General features: G+C 41.1%; 1 protein-coding gene across 4 annotated transcripts in view; it reads left to right on the top strand.

Moving 5' to 3' along the window:
* SRGAP1 (SLIT-ROBO Rho GTPase activating protein 1) overlaps positions 1-17,918 on the top strand; it is a 148,296-nt gene that overhangs the window by 85,691 nt on the left and 44,687 nt on the right. For all 4 annotated transcript variants that reach the window (XM_065683502.1, XM_065683772.1, XM_065683682.1 and 1 more), the window contains exons 4-6: positions 430-492; positions 10,668-10,850; positions 11,236-11,364. In XM_065683502.1, coding sequence (XP_065539574.1) covers positions 430-492; positions 10,668-10,850; positions 11,236-11,364 — 375 coding nt within the window. The remainder of the gene's footprint in view (positions 1-429; positions 493-10,667; positions 10,851-11,235; positions 11,365-17,918) is intronic.

Genomic DNA, 17,918 nt, shown 5'->3' with positions numbered 1-17,918 from the left:
GAAACAAAGGCTATTCTAGGTGTAAAATTGGGTGGGATGTCCCTCTAGAATATCACGGTTTATGTGGTTTAGTTTTTGTATATATCGTGGCAGTTATAATACAGTGCACAGTCTGTTCCATTAAAAAGGCTTATAACATTAATCCTGAATTTCACCCTTTCTCTTGGCACCTAATTTCCTGACACTTCGCAGGAGAATCTCTCAAATTTCTTCTGGGTTGCCTTTAGAGGTCTTGTGTCCAGGTGGTACCTGTCTACTTCTGCATCCCTGAATCAGTATGTTTAGTGCTCTGTAAATCTGTCAGAACAGTGGCTTTGTGAGCCACATTGCATTCACTGTCAAGGGTGAGCAACGGTTACGAATCTCAAGAAGCAAATGTACACTGCAGTTTTTGCATGCCTTTTTCTAATGATTTCTTTCTAATTACAGAGCAAAGAGATTGCGTTTCAGCTTCATGAAGACTTAATGAAAGTACTTAACGAGCTTTACACAGTAAGTACAGTTACTTACTTAGCTTATCTTGTACAAATTCCATATCAGGCTTCTTCTTAAGCTTTAAATGGTCTTTCATCTAGTAAGTTGCCCCCCAGTGGAGATGGATATTTTTGTCTTTTTACACAAGTCTAAACTATCTCTTTTGGAAGGACTACTCACTTGCTTAGAATACTTATGCTAATGCTTTCAACCCTTTTTCCCCCCAGACTATGCTAAGCTAGCTTATTAGAAGTTTTGTTGGTTATTTATGAGACAGGTCTACCCAGAGCTTACCAGAGCAAAGATTCTTCCTTTTCTGCCTTGTTTTCGTCCATGCTGCCATCTGCTTGGTTTGACTTCTGGACTGCACTTCAGTAAAAATCATAGGTGCTTGCAAATCCAGTGCTGTGCTGTCTAAATGTTACTTATGTGCCCTTCTCTCCTCCTGCCTGGGATAAGTAAATAATGAAAAGAAAAAAAAGATGATTGTGTAGGCAGCAGGTCGAAGGAGGTGATCCTGCCCCTCTACTCTGCTCTCGTGAGACCTCACCTGGAGCATTGTGTGCAGTTCTGGTGTCCTCAACATGAAAAGGACATGGAACTGTTGGAACAAGTCCAGAGGAGGCCACGAGGATGATCAGGGGACTGGAGCACCTCCCGTATGAAGACAGGCTGAGGAAGTTGGGGCTGTTCAGCCTGGAGAAGAGAAGGCTGCGTGGAGACCTCATAGCAGCCTTCCAGTACCTGAAGGGGGCCTACAAGGATGCTGGTGAGGGACTCTTCATCAGGGGCTGTAGTGACAGGACAAGGGGTAACGGGTTAAAACTTAAACAGGGGAAGTTTAGATTGGATATAAGGAGGAAATTCTTTCCTGTTAGGGTGGTGAGGCACTGGAATGGGTTGCCCAGGGAGTGCTCCATCCCTGGTGGTGTTCAAGGCCAAGTTGGATGAAGCCTTGGGTGGGATGGTTTAGTGTGAGGTGTCCCTGCCCATGGCAGGGGGGTTGGAACTGGATGATCTTGAGGTCCTTTCCAACCCTAACGATTCTATGATTCTATGATTTAGGGAGGCAAAAAAAAAAAAAACCCACTATGAGCATTCTGGCAAACTGCTGCTAACCCTTTGGAAAATCTCTAGTCTGCCTCTTTCCCTGTCCTCAAGATTTGGGGGACCATAAAAAGAAGTCACAATATTTACATCAAGAAACAATTTGTGATCTTAGTTCAGGAAGACAGCAGAGACCACCTCTCCTGAGGCAGAGATCAGTCAAACATTATTACTTTTCTGCATCTTGTTGGTTTTTCTTTTGACCCAGGGAAAATTGTGCACCCATCAGTGGATGGGTTGAAGAACATTTGAACTCAAGAACAACTTAGGTGGCAAAAAGGAGATCCAAAGAAAATCAGACCTGTCTCAGTGCCCTGGGTTCTTTTGTATTGTAGTTATGGACACAGATTCCTAAAACCTACCTAAACATGGGGGATTTTTTCCCTTCTGAAATCACCACTGATTTTGGAGGGTACAATACTGCAAAACCTTGTTGTTTCAGGCCTGTAGTCAATGAGGTACGCTGGAATCAGCTTCTGCAAAGTAATGATATCTGCAGACAATTCACACAGCTGCAGGAGATCAGGGACTGTAGGAGCCATTGCTCAAGTGGGGTTTCAGTAGTGAGTAAGCCCTGAAGACAGTCTTGTTTCAATTAAACAGTGGCATAATTCCAGTGCCTGGTGAGGAGCAGGATTAGTGCCTGTGCTCCCAGGATAGGAAAACAGTGAAGCATGTGCTGAAATACTTTGCTGAATCACCAATGAAAATCTGCAGGACTGTGCTTCACTGTTTTCACTCTTCTTCACGCTAGTGCTGTATGTTCCCACTGATGGCTACAGATTAATGCAGATATTAACTTCCATGTTATGGCTTCCTGAGAATGCTAATTCCTTTCTCAGAATTTAAGATTTTTGTAAAATAGGAAGTTTTTTGAAGTTAATAAGATACAGAGCATGTGCACAGTTTGAACTAGGTTACTACTGTAGGGTGGTTTCCTGGGATGGAATTTACTTCCCCTAAGTCTCAAACATCTGCAGTGTGGGTGTAAATATCTTAGCTTGTCATCTGGGTCAGATGACATCTTGTCAGAGTGAGCTCTCATGAGAGCAGAGTAGAGGGGCAGGATCACCTCCTTCGACCTGCTGGTCACGCTCCTTTTGATGCAGCCCAGGATACGGTTGGCTTTCTGGGCTGCGAGCACACACTGCAGCCGGCTCATGTTCATTTTGTCATTGACCAACACCCCAAGTCCTTCTCTGCAGGGCCGCTCTGAATCTCTTCTTTGCCCAATCTGTAGCTGTGCCTGGGATTGCTCCGACCCAAGTGTAGGACCTTGCAGTTGTCATGGTTGAACTTCATGAGGTTGGCATCTGCCCACCTCACAAGCGTGTCAAGGTCCCTCTGGATGGCATCCCTTCCCTCCAGCGTATCAACTGTACCACACAGCTTGGTGTCATCGGCAAACTTGCTGAGGGCGCACTCAATCCCACTGTCCATGTCACTGACAAAGATGTTGAACAAGACCAGTCCCAACACCGATCCCTGAGGGACACCACTCGTTACTGGCCTCCGACTGGACATCGGGCCACTGACCACAACTCTTTGCGTAGATTTGTGAAATCTAATATGGGGAGATCAAACCCCTTTGTCTGATCAGATGCAAGCATCATCTTCCAGTAAAATGACCTACGCCATTAACTCCATTGTCCAGCTTTCCATTGATTGCAAAGGTCATTGATTACAGCTCGTCAGCTGTAGATGCCCACATTTAGCCGTATACAACCCATGCATAGTAAAGTGATGTATGGTACAGAGTAGCATCTGTTCCACTGCTTGTATGTTTAGAATGATCAGCAGCAGATCTGCGCATTACATCTGCTTGTGTACATAAAGGTAGAACAATATCTAGACAGATGGAAATCTCATGCACAGGTTTTTAATTCTGTGTGGCATTTGCTGTTTATGGTATAAGATCATAATGGCCTTACCAAGCAAGTATTTGCAGTTTTGATCTCTGGAGGCTATGTTTCTCAGTCACTTAAAAAAAAGGAGAAGTCATCTTCCTGTGTGCCCCATGATTTATTGGGGGGGGGGGGGGGGGATAAAAAAATACAAATTTTACTATTGTAAGATAAATCTTTGTGTCCAAAAGAAAGCAAATTGATTTCAGATCTGTGAATAATATACAAATATCAAAGTCTCTCCCTACTGCTTAGTTCTGTTGTGGTTTTTTTAAGGAATGGTACCTTCATGAGGCATAACTGTTAAAATGTGAAGCCTTGTTGGACTTTACCTTGAAAGCCTTTGAATGAGGGGAAAGTATCGGGCCTTTCGTGAGGAAGGGTTTAATAAATCTGTTTACTTATTATTGTCATTCCTTACCGTACAAGAAAGGTCTGCAAAGTAAGGTCACCTTCCAAAATTAAAAGCCAAACAAGAAGTTATGCATAAAAGTGCACTGAAGAGAATGAGAGGCTGGAATTAAAATCACTAGCAGCTAAGGTAGTAAGAGGTTCTTGTTTGGAGACACAGGTCTATAGTCAATGCAAAGAAATTGCATATTTTACTTGTTATTCCTTGAACTTCTCAGATAAAGAGAGGGTCCCTTAGGCACACATATTAAGAAAATACATGCCTGGATTTCTGTAATGCTATGGGATCAAGGGCTGAATTAAATGCTTGTTTCACACCCAAATGATGAGAAGCTCTACCGCCTATCTCTAGCATGCCAGCCAGTCCTGAGGCCTCACCACACCTACTTCAGGCTTCTCAAGCACCACGTATCTTGAAACCAGTTCATCTAGAATGATCCAGAAAAAGTGGCATGTTTAAAAGAATTGCTACTGATTATTAATAATAATTGAATAGCCAAGCTTCATTCTGTATATTGCAAGTTCCGTAGTTTATGAGTGGTGAGTACTTTTAATTGTGCATGGCTTCTTCCTGTCTGTGCTAGCCAGTTGGTATTTTCAGGTCTGCAGCACCCCAGCTGCTGCATTTCCTCTCTTACTCATCTCCCTCCTACCCTGTCAGCCAATGTATACTAGTAATTAGTCCCGTGTTTTACATAAGAATATAAGCTGTTGAACCTAGAGTGAGGTGTATCTTTTGAGTGAATGGGGATGGGGAAAGAGGAGCCCAGTTAGTTGTGTGGGGTCACAAAGCATGGTTTATTTCCTGGCAGTTACAGGAATAAGAGTTGGTCAAACTGAAAGCTGTAGCGGGTTTGCTACAGCAGTTTCTGTGAACTTAGATATTTAGAAATCCTCTTGCATGTTGACATAAGGAGGCACCAGATTATTGATTTTATAATAGATCCTCTTTGCAACAGTGAGAGCTCCCCAGTCAAACTCTTCTTCCATTTCGCTGGAAAGCTAAAATATCTTGCATTATCGGATCAAGTACTGGAATGTGGCAATAATGGCTGAGTTATTTGCAATGGCACGAAACAGAAGGTAGGCAGACGTTTTTCTTGCAATGGAGGGAGTTCTCCACAGGATTTCTTTAGGAGTCAAGGCATATTCGTAAATGACCTGTAAGGAAACAGGGAGGGATCAAAGAAGTAATAAGTTTGCTAAAAATACAGAGCTGTTCTGGCAATCAGAATGAGAACAAATGGTAGAGAAAAGTGATGCACATCATAAAAATCCATCTTCATGTCTCCCACTTGGCTTTCCAGATTACTCCTATTGGCATCACACTTTTCACAAGCAACACAAATGTAAGGCTTTCAGAAAAATGGAAAAGTAGGGAGAGTCCAAAGCTAACAATTTAATATTAAATAAGACAGGGCTGCTGTGCTGCTTGCATTTTCCATTGCTTTATCTTACTCTGTAAAAATCTTGGCTATTTAATTTCTCAAGGTAGTTGCTGCCAGATTTTCTTTTTTCGTTGCTGAAATAACACAGAATCTGGATTCTCTGTGGAAAAGTTAAGTTCAACTTACTGTAGCACACCAGAGATCTCAGAAGGTGAAATCAATAGTTCTGTATTGGTAGTAATATATCAGTGACGGTTCCTAGAAATACACCAGAGGTTGGTTTGGAAGCAAACAGGATGCTGAAAACAGCTATTACTGGGCTTGCTTAACTGCTAGAGGCCACTGATGTAGTAAAATTGGCATAAGGTTTTACTTATTTCTTGGGGGAAAGTGTTGGCTAGCCTGATTTAATGAATCCTTTGCAACTCCACCTTTTGATAAGAACTCACAACAGAGACAATTCTGAAGCGATTCAAACACGGTAATTGCAACAGGGATGAACCACTGTTCTGGTAAATGCCAGTTTCCTGAGAAACACTATGAAAAAGGTCTTAATCATGCAGTTTTGTTATAAAAATAAAGCACATGGTAATTGCAATATATTTCAGGTTTGTAGCGTTCAGTCTTTGTTATGCTGAGTTAAGAGGTTTTCTAGAAAAGATGTATGTAGAAAAGGAAAGCCAGCGCCTTGCTATGGGAACATTCCTCTCTTGTAGCCCACAGAAGTACAGCAACAATTACTGTCTTGTTGATGGATTTGCCCAGATAACAATTTAATGGTTTTTAGTGGGTTTAAATTAAATAATTATCTAAGGGTTTACTCTGATGTGCCCTTCCCTGTGCTAAGTGCTATCCTCTGCCCTAAGCCTACTTGCTGAGCTCTTACGAATGATGCTGAAAATTTGGCACACAAAACAGGACGTTTGTATCACTAAGTGAACAGTCTGTCACCTACAAGTGGGAGAGTACATAATTTGGGTAGCATAATTGTTTTCATCTGCTTGTAGTCTGACTTAGTTATCTGACAAAAATATCTATTTTACATCCCTGGATCTGCAGAATAAACATGCAAAATTAGTAGGAGATAAACTAACCATTTAATTTCATAAGGGTACTAGTACACTTGTTCCCTACAACAGGGAAGTGCAGCATACGTCATGGTGACAGTTCAGCATCTGCAAAATTCCGACCTTGCTCTCTCTTTTCAGTGTGTACTTGATGGCTGATCAATAAGCACTTTGGGGACTAATTTAAGTCAGTTCCGTGGTGGATACTCTCACAGGATAGTCTATCAGTTCAACAGTTTGGACATTTGAGAAGTGGTATTGCTTATTTCATCAGATTGTTTGTTGCTTGAATATATGGATGTGTTACATATTCACAGATCAGAGATCCGTGGATCTCAGAACTCTTCATACAGGAAGTCTATTTACAAGACTTACAAAAGCCTGTTACCATCTTTTACAGTATCTTGCAGTCTTTTAAAAGCTCCAGAGAGAAAAGATGGTATAATATTAAGGAAAAGAGTCATCTTTGCAACTTTACGTGCAAATTCTAAGCTAATATGTTGAGGAAGCATGCGCTGAAATACTTGGAAGCCAGCTCCCGAGCTTGTTCCCATTTATTTTCCATACATGTCTGTCTAATGCTTTCTCAAGTTAACTTTAGCTGCTGCAATATCACTTAAAAAACATTGACAAATGAAAAAGGCTGGAGCTGTCAGCTTTCCCCAGAGGCTTGCAAAATAATGATGTCACTAGAGCATGAGATAAGCAGCGCTATCAACATAACAGACTGGACAGGAGTCAAATGCATAGGCTGATCACTGCTCTGTACATAGTCTGTATTGATTTTTAAGCTTGTATGGCTCTGGTAGGACAAACCCTGTTATCCAGCTCTGAATACTGCCAAACGGAGAGCTGCTTTTTCAGTTCTAGTTATCTTGGGAATCATTTGTACCAAGAACTTGTGCAGAGTTTGTTATGAGAATATGGATTTCAAGTAGATATCTGGGTTCCCCATAGAGACTATGAGCTCCATGTAGTTCTGACACTGACTTTCAGTCAGTGTAGAGTGAGACTGACTGGTTTTGTGCTATAAGCAGGCAGGCGAGGAAGAAATACTCTTCAGTGATGTGAGGTTAGCAGAGTCAACATGGAGACATCTGAGCCTCTTGGTGGGAGCTGGTAATTGTACGCCTTCTCTCAACAAGGAGGCAAGCTGAAATGTCACAGCCACTGCAGAAGGACATTTATGCCTAGTTCAATAAGCAACATGGCACTCAGAAAATCTGTTTAAAAAACTTCAGTGCTTTACTGCTTTTGTGAAGCAGAACAAATCCTTGCTTCACCACTTAAATTGCTTGCTTTGGGATGTGCTATTAGGAAACTCTTGATGGACTCTTCATTAGGGACTGTAGTGATAGGACAAGGGGTAAAACAGGTTAAAACTTAAACAGGGAAGTTTAGATTGGATATAAGGAGGAAGTTCTTTACTGTAAGGGTGGTGAGGCACTGGAATGGGTTGCCCAGGGAAGTTGTGAATGCTCCATCGCCGGGAGTGTTCAAGTCTAAGTTGGACAAAGACTTGGGTGGGATGGTTTAGTGTGAGGTGTCCCTGCCCATGGCAGGGGGGTTGGAACTGGATGATCTTGAGGTCCTTTCCAACCCTAACTATTCTATGATTCTATGATTATTATTATTATTCCTTCTGCAGGCAGTAAAATTGAGAGGTTACCAAAAAAAATGACTTGACTAGGTGGTAAGACACACGGGTCAACCTTGTCCCACCAACTAAAAAGTCTCTGGAGCTGACACAGAACAAAAAACACCTGTAGCCTTCTGTAAAGAAGGGCTTAAAAAATTGCATAAAGTGGCCAGAAGAGAGGAAAGGGAGTAAACCCTTGGTTTTAGCTTCCTTTTCTCACCATTTTTAGTGGAGCCATATCACTTTCTTTGCTTGTTAGCTTTATTTTCTGAATCATTTCTTCAAGAAGTGCATTTCTTCTCTTTGCAGTAGTTCTTCCATTTCCACGTGGCTGTGCCAGTTAGACTTCCTGAGCAAAGATTACTGGCAGCTTTAGGAACCTTTGTAACAGTGCAGGATACAGCACTGCATGGTCAAGCTGGGAGCTGTGCGGATCTCGGCTCTGTGGGCTTGCTTTCTCTGCCCATGCCCAGCTTTGTTCCTTTTTGGAGGTTTTGCCTCATCCGTGTAGACTGTGAGCTGCTGGGGCAGCGACTGTTCCCAGTGGGTGTAGGCAGGACTCGGGCAGGGAGCTCTGCACTCTGGTCAGGCCTTGGAGTGCAACTGTACTCTAAAATAGCAGCAGCAATAACAGTAAGCCCTGCTCTAGGCAGTTTGGTTTTTTTCATCAGAAAGCTGTAAACATATGTTTCTGAAAATAAAAACAAGGCCACTCTTTTTGATGGGCATCTCTGTTTTAACTTACTGCAGGAAGTTAGTGAAGAGTTGCCTGTTTCATATTTAATCTCAGCTATTCCAGGTGTATCATAGATTCATAGTTCATAAAATCATAGGACAGTTTGAGTTGGAAGGGACCTTCCAAGGTCATCTAGTCCAACCCCCCTGCAACAGGGACACCTAGACAACTACATCAGGTTGCTCAGACCCACATCCAGCCTGGCCATGCATGTCTCCAGGGTGGTGCATTCCTCACCTCTCTGGGCAGCCTGTGCCAGTGTTTTACCACCTTCATCGTGAACAATTTTTTCCTCACGTCCAGCCCAAATCTCCCCTCTTTTAGTTTAAAACCATCACCCCTCATCCTATTGCATCAGGGCCTGCTAAAATGTCTCTCCCCATCTTTCTCATAGGCCACTTTTAAGTATTGAAAGGCCACAGCAAGGTGTCCCTGGGGTCTTCTCTTCTCCAGGCTAAACAACCACAACTCTCTCAGCCAGCTCTTGCCTATCAACAGCATGGCCCGACTCTATCAACAGCATGACATCAGTATTAAATAGTGGCATACATAGTTACAGTGTATAACACACACGGTTATGCAAAATTGCAGCTCCCTAAAAGCTTTTCTGCTGCACAAGACTTTAAGTAGGCATCAATTCAGCTATCGCCTGACATGGCATGTGGTTGGTTTGAGTTGATCCACACTAAGCCATGCTGCAGCAAAGTTGTACTGTCTGCCTTTAGAGTCCTCAGCGTTACCACTGTGGATGCTCCTTAGACTGGCTTAACTACTCAGTTACAAAAGTATTCCCCTCCCTAGGGAATATTTCAAGGCAGCTCGCCAATCTAGTCTGTCTCTTCTATGGGTCACACAAAGCTCTTCTGAGGGAGGAACAGGCTGTTTGATTCCCCCCGGCTGTGTCCTTCAGAGGAGATGTGAATGGCTTGCATGGCCTCGACCCAAAGGTAACATCTGCTGGCAAGAGCTCTGCTACCCTGTGAAGAAGAGAGGAGGCTGCTGGCTGCCTGAGGATGCCTTCCTGCTTTGTTCTTTGCTTGAAACTGAAGATAACACCAGAAAAAAAAAAATGGGGGGGGAGGGAGAGGCGCATGGATGACTGGAATGACTGCAGAAAGTGGGCAGAGATAGCCCTCCCCAGCAGAGGTGGGCGGTTTGTGGTTGCTTGCTGCCCACTATGCAACATTCAAGTTGAGGCTTTTCTTACTTGAAGAAGAAAGGGAGAACTGGGCTGAACCAGTCCCTCTCAGTCTTTGTGGTCTGTGCAAGCAGCCCAAGCTTTCTTGGCTGCAGAACCAGCATGTGTGTAGAGGGAAGATAACGGTATTAACTGGGGAGCTATGGGGAAAGCCTTCTCAGAACTTAGTTATCAGGCAGCTTTCTCCAGCTCTTGTCTGGTTTTATGTCGTGCCAATCTGTCAGCTGTATAATTGGGAGCCACTTCTTTCCAGGCTGTGGACAACCATCCAGACGGCTGGGGATGTGTGCTCCTAGACCAAAGCTTCCCATTGCCAAAGCTTCCTTCCTTTTTCCTCAGTGCTGAAGGTGTCCTTCTGCTTTCAAATGTTCAGTATCCACAGCTGAGCTGTTAACTTCGCCCTGAAGAAGTCAGAAATATACAGCACTGATACAGATTTAGTTTTATTGCTCATTATTTCATTACTGCTCCTTCAAATATAGAATCCTGAAGTTTAATAGAAAGGATTTTGCTCTTTCTTATCAGAACTATGGGGGAAAAAAAAATCCTTAATGGGATATTGTCAAATTAATTGGGGAAAAAAAAAATGCAACCAGAAGTCCTCAATCACTGTTGGCAAAGAAACTTATCCAAGGTCCATGTATAAAACAGAGCATTTTACTGAAAAATACTCTGTGATTTTTCTGTTGATACCTTTCTGTTTTCATTTTCTCCTAACTCTCCTTTGACTGTGTCTTTTGCAGGTCATGAAAACATACCACATGTATCATGCAGAGAGCATCAGTGCAGAAAGCAAACTGAAGGAGGCAGAGAAGCAAGAAGAAAAACAGATCGGGAGGTCAGGAGACCCTGTTTTTCATATTCGACTAGAAGAACGGCACCAGAGACGGAGCTCTGTGAAAAAGATAGAAAAAATGAAGGAAAAAGTAAATAATCCTTTTATTTAGCTTCATTTGAAGTAAATTCAGTGCACTTCTGACATTCTTTAGCATGATATTAGACAGAGAAATGCAGCTGGGAGATATAATTAAAAAAGGTGTACATAATAAGCTACCATTGGGTATAGATAACTTGACAATTGCCCTCAGAGAGGGGAAAACTGTATTCCTAGTATAATTCTCACTATATCATTTGTCACATTGAAACAAAATACTAAGTTATCATTTTGTATTACATTTGTTAGATGTGTAACAGGCTGGCAATTAAGATTCTTTCTTATTAATAGGAATGTGTGCTTGAATTGTTACTATTTTTTTTGCGTATCAAAAAATGAAGTAATTCGGATACATTAATATACAATCTGTCTCCTAGCGTCAAGCAAAATACTCTGAAAACAAGCTGAAATCTATTAAGGCCCGCAATGAATACCTGCTCACCCTTGAAGCCACCAATGCTTCTGTTTTCAAGTATTACATTCATGACCTGTCAGATTTAATTGACGTAAGTAATGGCACGTTTGTTTTTATGTTTATTCTGCTCAGGAATAATACTTTTTTCTTTCTCATTTTCAAAGGGAATTCGTTAGTCATCTGGGTTGCCTACAATACGCTTATTGTTGATAATATTGTATGGTATAATCAGCAGACTTTGCCTTTAGCTTTGCATTGCACAAAATAAAGTGCCAGTAAGATACTGAACCCATTCCTTTAAAGTGAGAACATTATGTTTTCTCCTCATATGGCAAGAGGAAAATATGACAGGAATAACATCAAAAAGGCAGGCATTTCCGTTTTGTGCTGTAGAAGGATTTCTGAGGTGCAAATATTTTTTACAAGATAAGCTTCTAGAATGGGCATCTAATAATGGAGAAGGCATTTCCTCCCTGTCTTCAAAATCATTTAGTTCCATTCATTTAGTCATGGACTCAGGTTTACAGTGCTTTCTATTCTTATTTCATGTAGCTTACAGAACAGACACAATCAGTCCTGTACTCTATACTGTCAACAGAATTCTTACTGATTTTGTGAGTGCTCCATCCTTGGCAGTGTTCAAGGCCAGGTTGGATGAAGCCTTGGGTGGGATGGTTTAGTGTGAGGTGTCCCTGCCCATGGCAGGGGGGTTGGAACTGGATGATCTTGAGGTCCTTTCCAACCCTAACTCTTCTATGATTCTATGATTTTCAGTAAGTTATTGCTGTGAGAACATCCCAGGAGAGTGAGGTTATACACTGGTGTTGACTTGTACCAGCATTTGGCTTCCAGAACCTGTGTTACTGACATTTTTCCATAATACGGAGACATGTCAGCTTACATGCTTTGTAAGCTAACTATGTATTTGATAAATTTGGAGACAGCAAACACAGTATCATGAATATTAATTCATGAGCAATGTAGTGTTAAATAAGTCAATGTGGCCCATCTGAAATCCTAGATATTCGAGTATAATTTCTAGTACAACAGTGTCATTTGTAATTTACAATACTAAACAACATTCTCATGCAGTCATTTCTGGTGCAGTGTTCATCTCAAACATAAGCCAACTAAGCTCTGCATAAATTAATACAGCATTTGACAAGAGGTTTTGCATTTCTACTGTCTAGAGAAGCAAAGCTTGATAGAGAAAGGGAAAAATGCCTTCTTGAGATGAATGGACTAAAATAGCTGCATACATGTGTTTTATTGTACATTTTGTAAATACTGGGAGTCAGTTTGCCATTTCTACTGGGTTTTTTTGTGACTTAGAAAGTCTTGCCTGATTCTGTTAAAACTTTCTCCTTTTCCCTATCAGTTTCTTTCCCTGGTTCTGCTTCGTTTCTTTCCTGTTTTGTTCCAAGAAATGGCAATGTATATTTTTGTGTTTTCAGTTGTTCTCAGTGTCTCTATCTCAACATCCCTTCTATTCCCCTTTCCTACTCACTGTTGCACGTTTTCTCTCTCGGGATTTCTTCTAGTTTATTCTGCTGTATACTGTCCCTGTCTAACCTACACCCATGAAGCTGCACATCCTGCTTCACCCATCTGGAGTGCCCAGGCAATGACGATGTTTACCAGGATCCTGCTAGACAGATAATCAGGACAGAAAACTAAGGACAGGCAGCATACTTGCTAGGGTGCCAGGAAGTGAGGTGTCTCTACCTAATGGACATTTACCTGATACTTCTTAAAGGATGATGGATTTTTAGCCTGTGGTCAGGGCATGTCTGAAAAATGTGAACTTAATGAGTTCTTCTTGACTGCTGGAAGGAAGGAAGGAAAGGTCCCTTTCCCCCTCTTCTCAGCAGCCTCACCCCTTCTGAAGCTGGAAAGATGCTCATTTTGTCATCTTTCCTGCCTTCCCTTTTGGAGTTCACCTTTCCCAGTGAATGTCTCCAGTGCCTGTTTCTACGTGGTCAAAATGTTCTTGGTTGGAAAGTGCACCTGGTTCTTACTCATTCCATCAGTGTCCACAGAGGTTGCCATAGCCGTGAAAGCCAAGGGGAGGTAACACAGGCCTGGAGCTTCACAAAGAATTGCAAAAGGAGGAGAAGTGAAGCTCTCTGTACATGCATACACAAAGACAACACTCTTTGGAGTCAGTGTATGTAAAGATATTTACACAGCCATGAAGACTAGAGCTTTCTAACTGTTAGTTTTTAACAGAAATATACATTCTACAATATTTAGTAATGCAAGAAAATAATGCCTACTTTGTGCGGCTTTTTCCAAGCCATGGATCAATGTAGACAATAACATTCTTTTGGCAAAATGGCTTCAGAAATTACTCGTCCTTGAAGAATTTAAATGGAAAGTCTAGCTGGCCTTTGCGCCACTGTTAAGAGTAGGCTGTAAACACGTGCAACCAGAACTTGCTTCAGAGCCAATCTAATCCAGTTGTGAGCTTGTTTAAATGAAGTGACTTTGAGACATTTGTATTTAATCAGAACATTCTGTGAAAGCATTGGTATCTAGACAGAGTGTTTGCTACTTGACAAAGGAAATGCTTTTTGTAAATGCAAAAGTCTTGGCAAGATTTTGGGGTTATATCATTGGAATGTGAGATATGCTTCCCACTGGCCATATGTTGCAACAGTACAGACGATCTCATTCTGTAAATCTATTAATGCCATCGTGAGATTTGGGGTTTTCAGAGCAGTGGTAGTGATTTCATTCTTTGCCCTTTCTATTTTGTCCCCATCTGCCTGCCTGCCTTTCCATGCTTCTCTGAACTCTCTCCCTCTCTCTGCCTGTACAGAAGGGGATTACCTTTCCTCTCTATCTGCATTCCAGTTAACATGAAGGGATTTAGATCTCCCCGAGCTGTTGGTATTGCCCATAAATGAAACTGAACGTTTTCCTACGTTACTGAAAAACATGTCAGATAAAAAGAAGATAAATGTATGAAGGAATGCAGTGAACTGCTCAGTATTTTTTTGTGACAAGATTGGGGAGGGTTGTGGGACTGGGTTTCTTTATTTTATTTCTTAAACAGAACAAACCCACACTTTCTCATTTGGATTCCACTGCATTTTCATTTGTGAGACTCATATGGAAAATCCTGAATTGCAGTTCCTCAGCTGAACTCAGCTGAACTGTTCAACTCCTTCATTTCATTAACAAAGCTCAGGGCTTCTGACTTAAAATGATGATGTGTTGTTCATCGTAAGCTCTTGTGATAAAAGCAAGCTAAAAATATTGCTCAAGTCTTAGCTGGATGTTTTGATGCGTGTGGTGAGTTGAGGGGTGGGACTGACATTTGCAAAGAAGTAGAGAGATGATAAACAGGATTTGGTACACACGTATATTTCTGTGCTCTGCATGTTGTACTAAAGGAATTTGTCTATTCTGTTGAATATTTCTTCTCTGCAGAATCTATAGTAGGTTCAAGTGAGGGACAGGGTTAGGTTTTTCTTTATTTGTATCATAAAAATGTAGTAAAGATTGCTTTTTAGCTAAATTAAAAAAGCTTTACCTAGTATGTATAACTGTTTTTTAAGATTGCAGGTTTCAGAGAAGCAACAGAGCACACACCCCTGCTAATTTGGCTGTTAGTACCGACATCTGAACATATGGCACACACTCTTACTCATTTACATTATGCTTTCCATGTAATTGAGTTTATTAGATTTATCTGGGTATAAGAGGAAGACAGGAACCTTTTTTCAGCCTCACTGTGCACTCCTGTGTTCTGACGATAAATGCTAGGAAATAGTGATCAAAACAATTTGACTCTAGTTCTGCCGCTGGAATAAATAAAATATTCATGTGTTGGTCTTTCTTAGAGTGGAGTTTCTGAATCTCTACTTGCAGTCTGCGTGCTTTGGATGGTTCAGAAGTTAGGAAACATTTAGCTATTATGAACTCAATTTATTCTGTAAAGGTTCTTTGTTAATCATTCATAGAACCGGGTTTAAAACTAGGGTAGAGCGTGTGCAGCTCACAATCTTCATTACATAAGTCGTCGTAAATATGACATGTACAGCCAGATCCCTTCGATAAATATTGATGTCTGTGTAACAGGATGATTAAAAACTTAATTATTCAGAGGTTAAGGCTTTTTTATTCATTTCTCTCTCCACTAGCATTAGAATTTTATTATTATTCCTGAAATAAAATGAAGAGCAGCTTGATTGTTGGTTGAAGCTCTTGTGCTAAGCACTGCAGTTTGTTTTATTCAAGCGTAAATATACTCTGGGGTACAATAAAGACAGTAAATGCTCTTGAGACTGCTTCAGATTTAATTCCAAATAAGAATAAAATGCAAATTATGAAATTAATTTTTCACACATATCCCAAATGCATCACTCATCTCCTTCCGCTTTGCCCAACAGAAAGTATCATGAATCCAGAAATGCAATAAAACTCATCGTCTATGACTTTATTCTCTCATTTCTCATCTTCACATCTTTCTGCACCAACATCTCATCTCTCCGGCCCACAGATTGATAGCCGATCTCATTTGCCATCCAGGCTGTAGCCTTGGTGTGCTGATAGCAAACCTCAAAGATTTGTATTTATTTTGGCTAACAGTGTGGTTGCTCACTTGAGCTTCACAAACCTTTCTACAAAACTACAGGTTTTTCCTGAAAATGATGTGTACACGCATGCACGTGTGTGTGTGTATCTGCGTACTTTTGTTCTTTGTCACACCACCAGACAGGTTGGTAGTTTTCTTAGCAAACATGGGCAGACAGGATGTGATGAGGGCAGCAGTTCAGTTGCAGTGATTTTATTCATACAAAATCTGTTTTTACTTAAATCGTTGAAGCAAAATTCCTAATTCAGGCGTTTTAAATTCCATTCAAAGAACCGATGGTGATAAGGCATTAGTTCAGGTTCTGGATTTAGTTCTTGTTTGCTCAGCTAGCATTGGCATTGCAAGAAAATGCCTTAGTCTGGCAGGGTATTCTGCTTCACTTAAATTCTTTTTACTGGCTGAGAGGCCGTATTTGTTACCCTGTTCAGCTGTCGCCACCTGGAAAAGATGACCATGGTTACTGAGTAGATTAAGGGTTAAACAATGAAGTTCTTGGTACTGTCACAGCATAAAGGCTGCAGTCTTACGTTCTACCCTGCAAAAAAAGCTGCATCAGAAACCCACACAGCTCACTGTAAATCAATAAGATTTCTACTAATACTCAGATTAATCTTCTGGAGCCAAAACTCAGGCTTTAGATGCCTGTAGCTTTATAATGCATGGATAGGTGGCTATGCTAAACCTGGTATTTCCCTCTATTTCTAATTTCCTCTCACTTTAATCTTCTGTGAAGTCTCTCTGAAACTAATGAACATGAAATAAAACAGCTGGCCTGATCTGCTTCCTTATCAGCACTTTTAGCCTGTCTTTTTCATCCAAGATAGTGAATTAAATATAAGATCTGACTTGACACAGAACAAGAGAAAAACACCAAGAGACTTTTCTTTTTAGAAACCATATTTTTGGGGCTGGAGATCTTTGAAATATGGATGTGCTTTAGTATAAAAGTTGAGTAGCTGTTTTAGTAAGTGTAACGCAAATTCCCATTCTACAAATGCAAGAGAGAGAGGCTAACCTGTATATGTTTGGTTGAACAGGACACCTATTTCTCATTTTCTTTAAATGGTTCAGCAACTGTTTTTTGGAGAGCCACTGTCCCATCCACAGTAACTACCTGGTGTTCTCGCTAGGACCGAAAGCTTAGTCTTTCTGGGAGTCTGGTTGTGAGTAAAACAGCCCTCTGTTGTTAGATTTCAGAGAGCAGCTTAATCGTTAGTCATTACTGCATCAAAGTGTAAGGGGTTTCTTTCTCTTCTACACACAAGTTTAAGGATGGTAAATAGGTTCAAAACTCTTTCCTGTGCAGTGTGCACATCTGCCTGTCTTCCTCTCATTTTCTTTCCTTTTTCAAATGACTAAGAGGAAAGGGAGGGGAACATGATCTCCTGTGAGATTTGTGCTTGGGTTTGTGAGGGAGGTATGCATATAAGCAGTGCACATATACGTATGGTCTACGGTAGACTGAATTCAGATTGCTTTTTTACCTAATTGCATCACTTAACTTGTGAGTCCTGCAGGGAAGTATGATTTTATATCACAGGTGGACATCCAAAATGGGTGGCTGAAGGCTGAAGGATGCCCTGAAGCAGCGTGCTGTCTGACTGCACTAGCCAGGCATTAGCCTCTGACTGGGACAAATCTCTCTTGTTTGAATAAAGAACATTGCTTTGTATGCAACTGTTAGCAGATTGATGTGCCACTATTGAACTGACAGAGGTGTTTGTGATACATTACCTGGAAGCTCACTGAGCAGAAGCTGAGGGTGTTATTTACCATGTGATGTGGGGAAAAAGTTAAGGAAAATATCACTTGATACATTACTGCTGTGACATTCAAAAAATGTATTCAGATGTTCCTCTAAAATATTAACCAGTCATGAATAATGCAAGCTGAGGATGTTTAAAATTCAAGAACAAACACAAATTTATGTTCTACCAATTAGGTTTCAATTACACTCCAGTGTTACTCTCACCCCTAGAAAAAAAGACGTAAGTTACGGCTTTCTTCATTCAGTAACATAATGTACATTGCTGGGTCTGTCA

This window comes from Lathamus discolor, chromosome 1 (genome assembly GCF_037157495.1).
Source record: "Lathamus discolor isolate bLatDis1 chromosome 1, bLatDis1.hap1, whole genome shotgun sequence".
Taxonomy (NCBI): Eukaryota; Metazoa; Chordata; class Aves; order Psittaciformes; family Psittacidae; genus Lathamus; species Lathamus discolor.
Note: the sequence above shows the minus strand (reverse complement) of the source record. Positions and strands in the feature narration are given on the sequence as shown.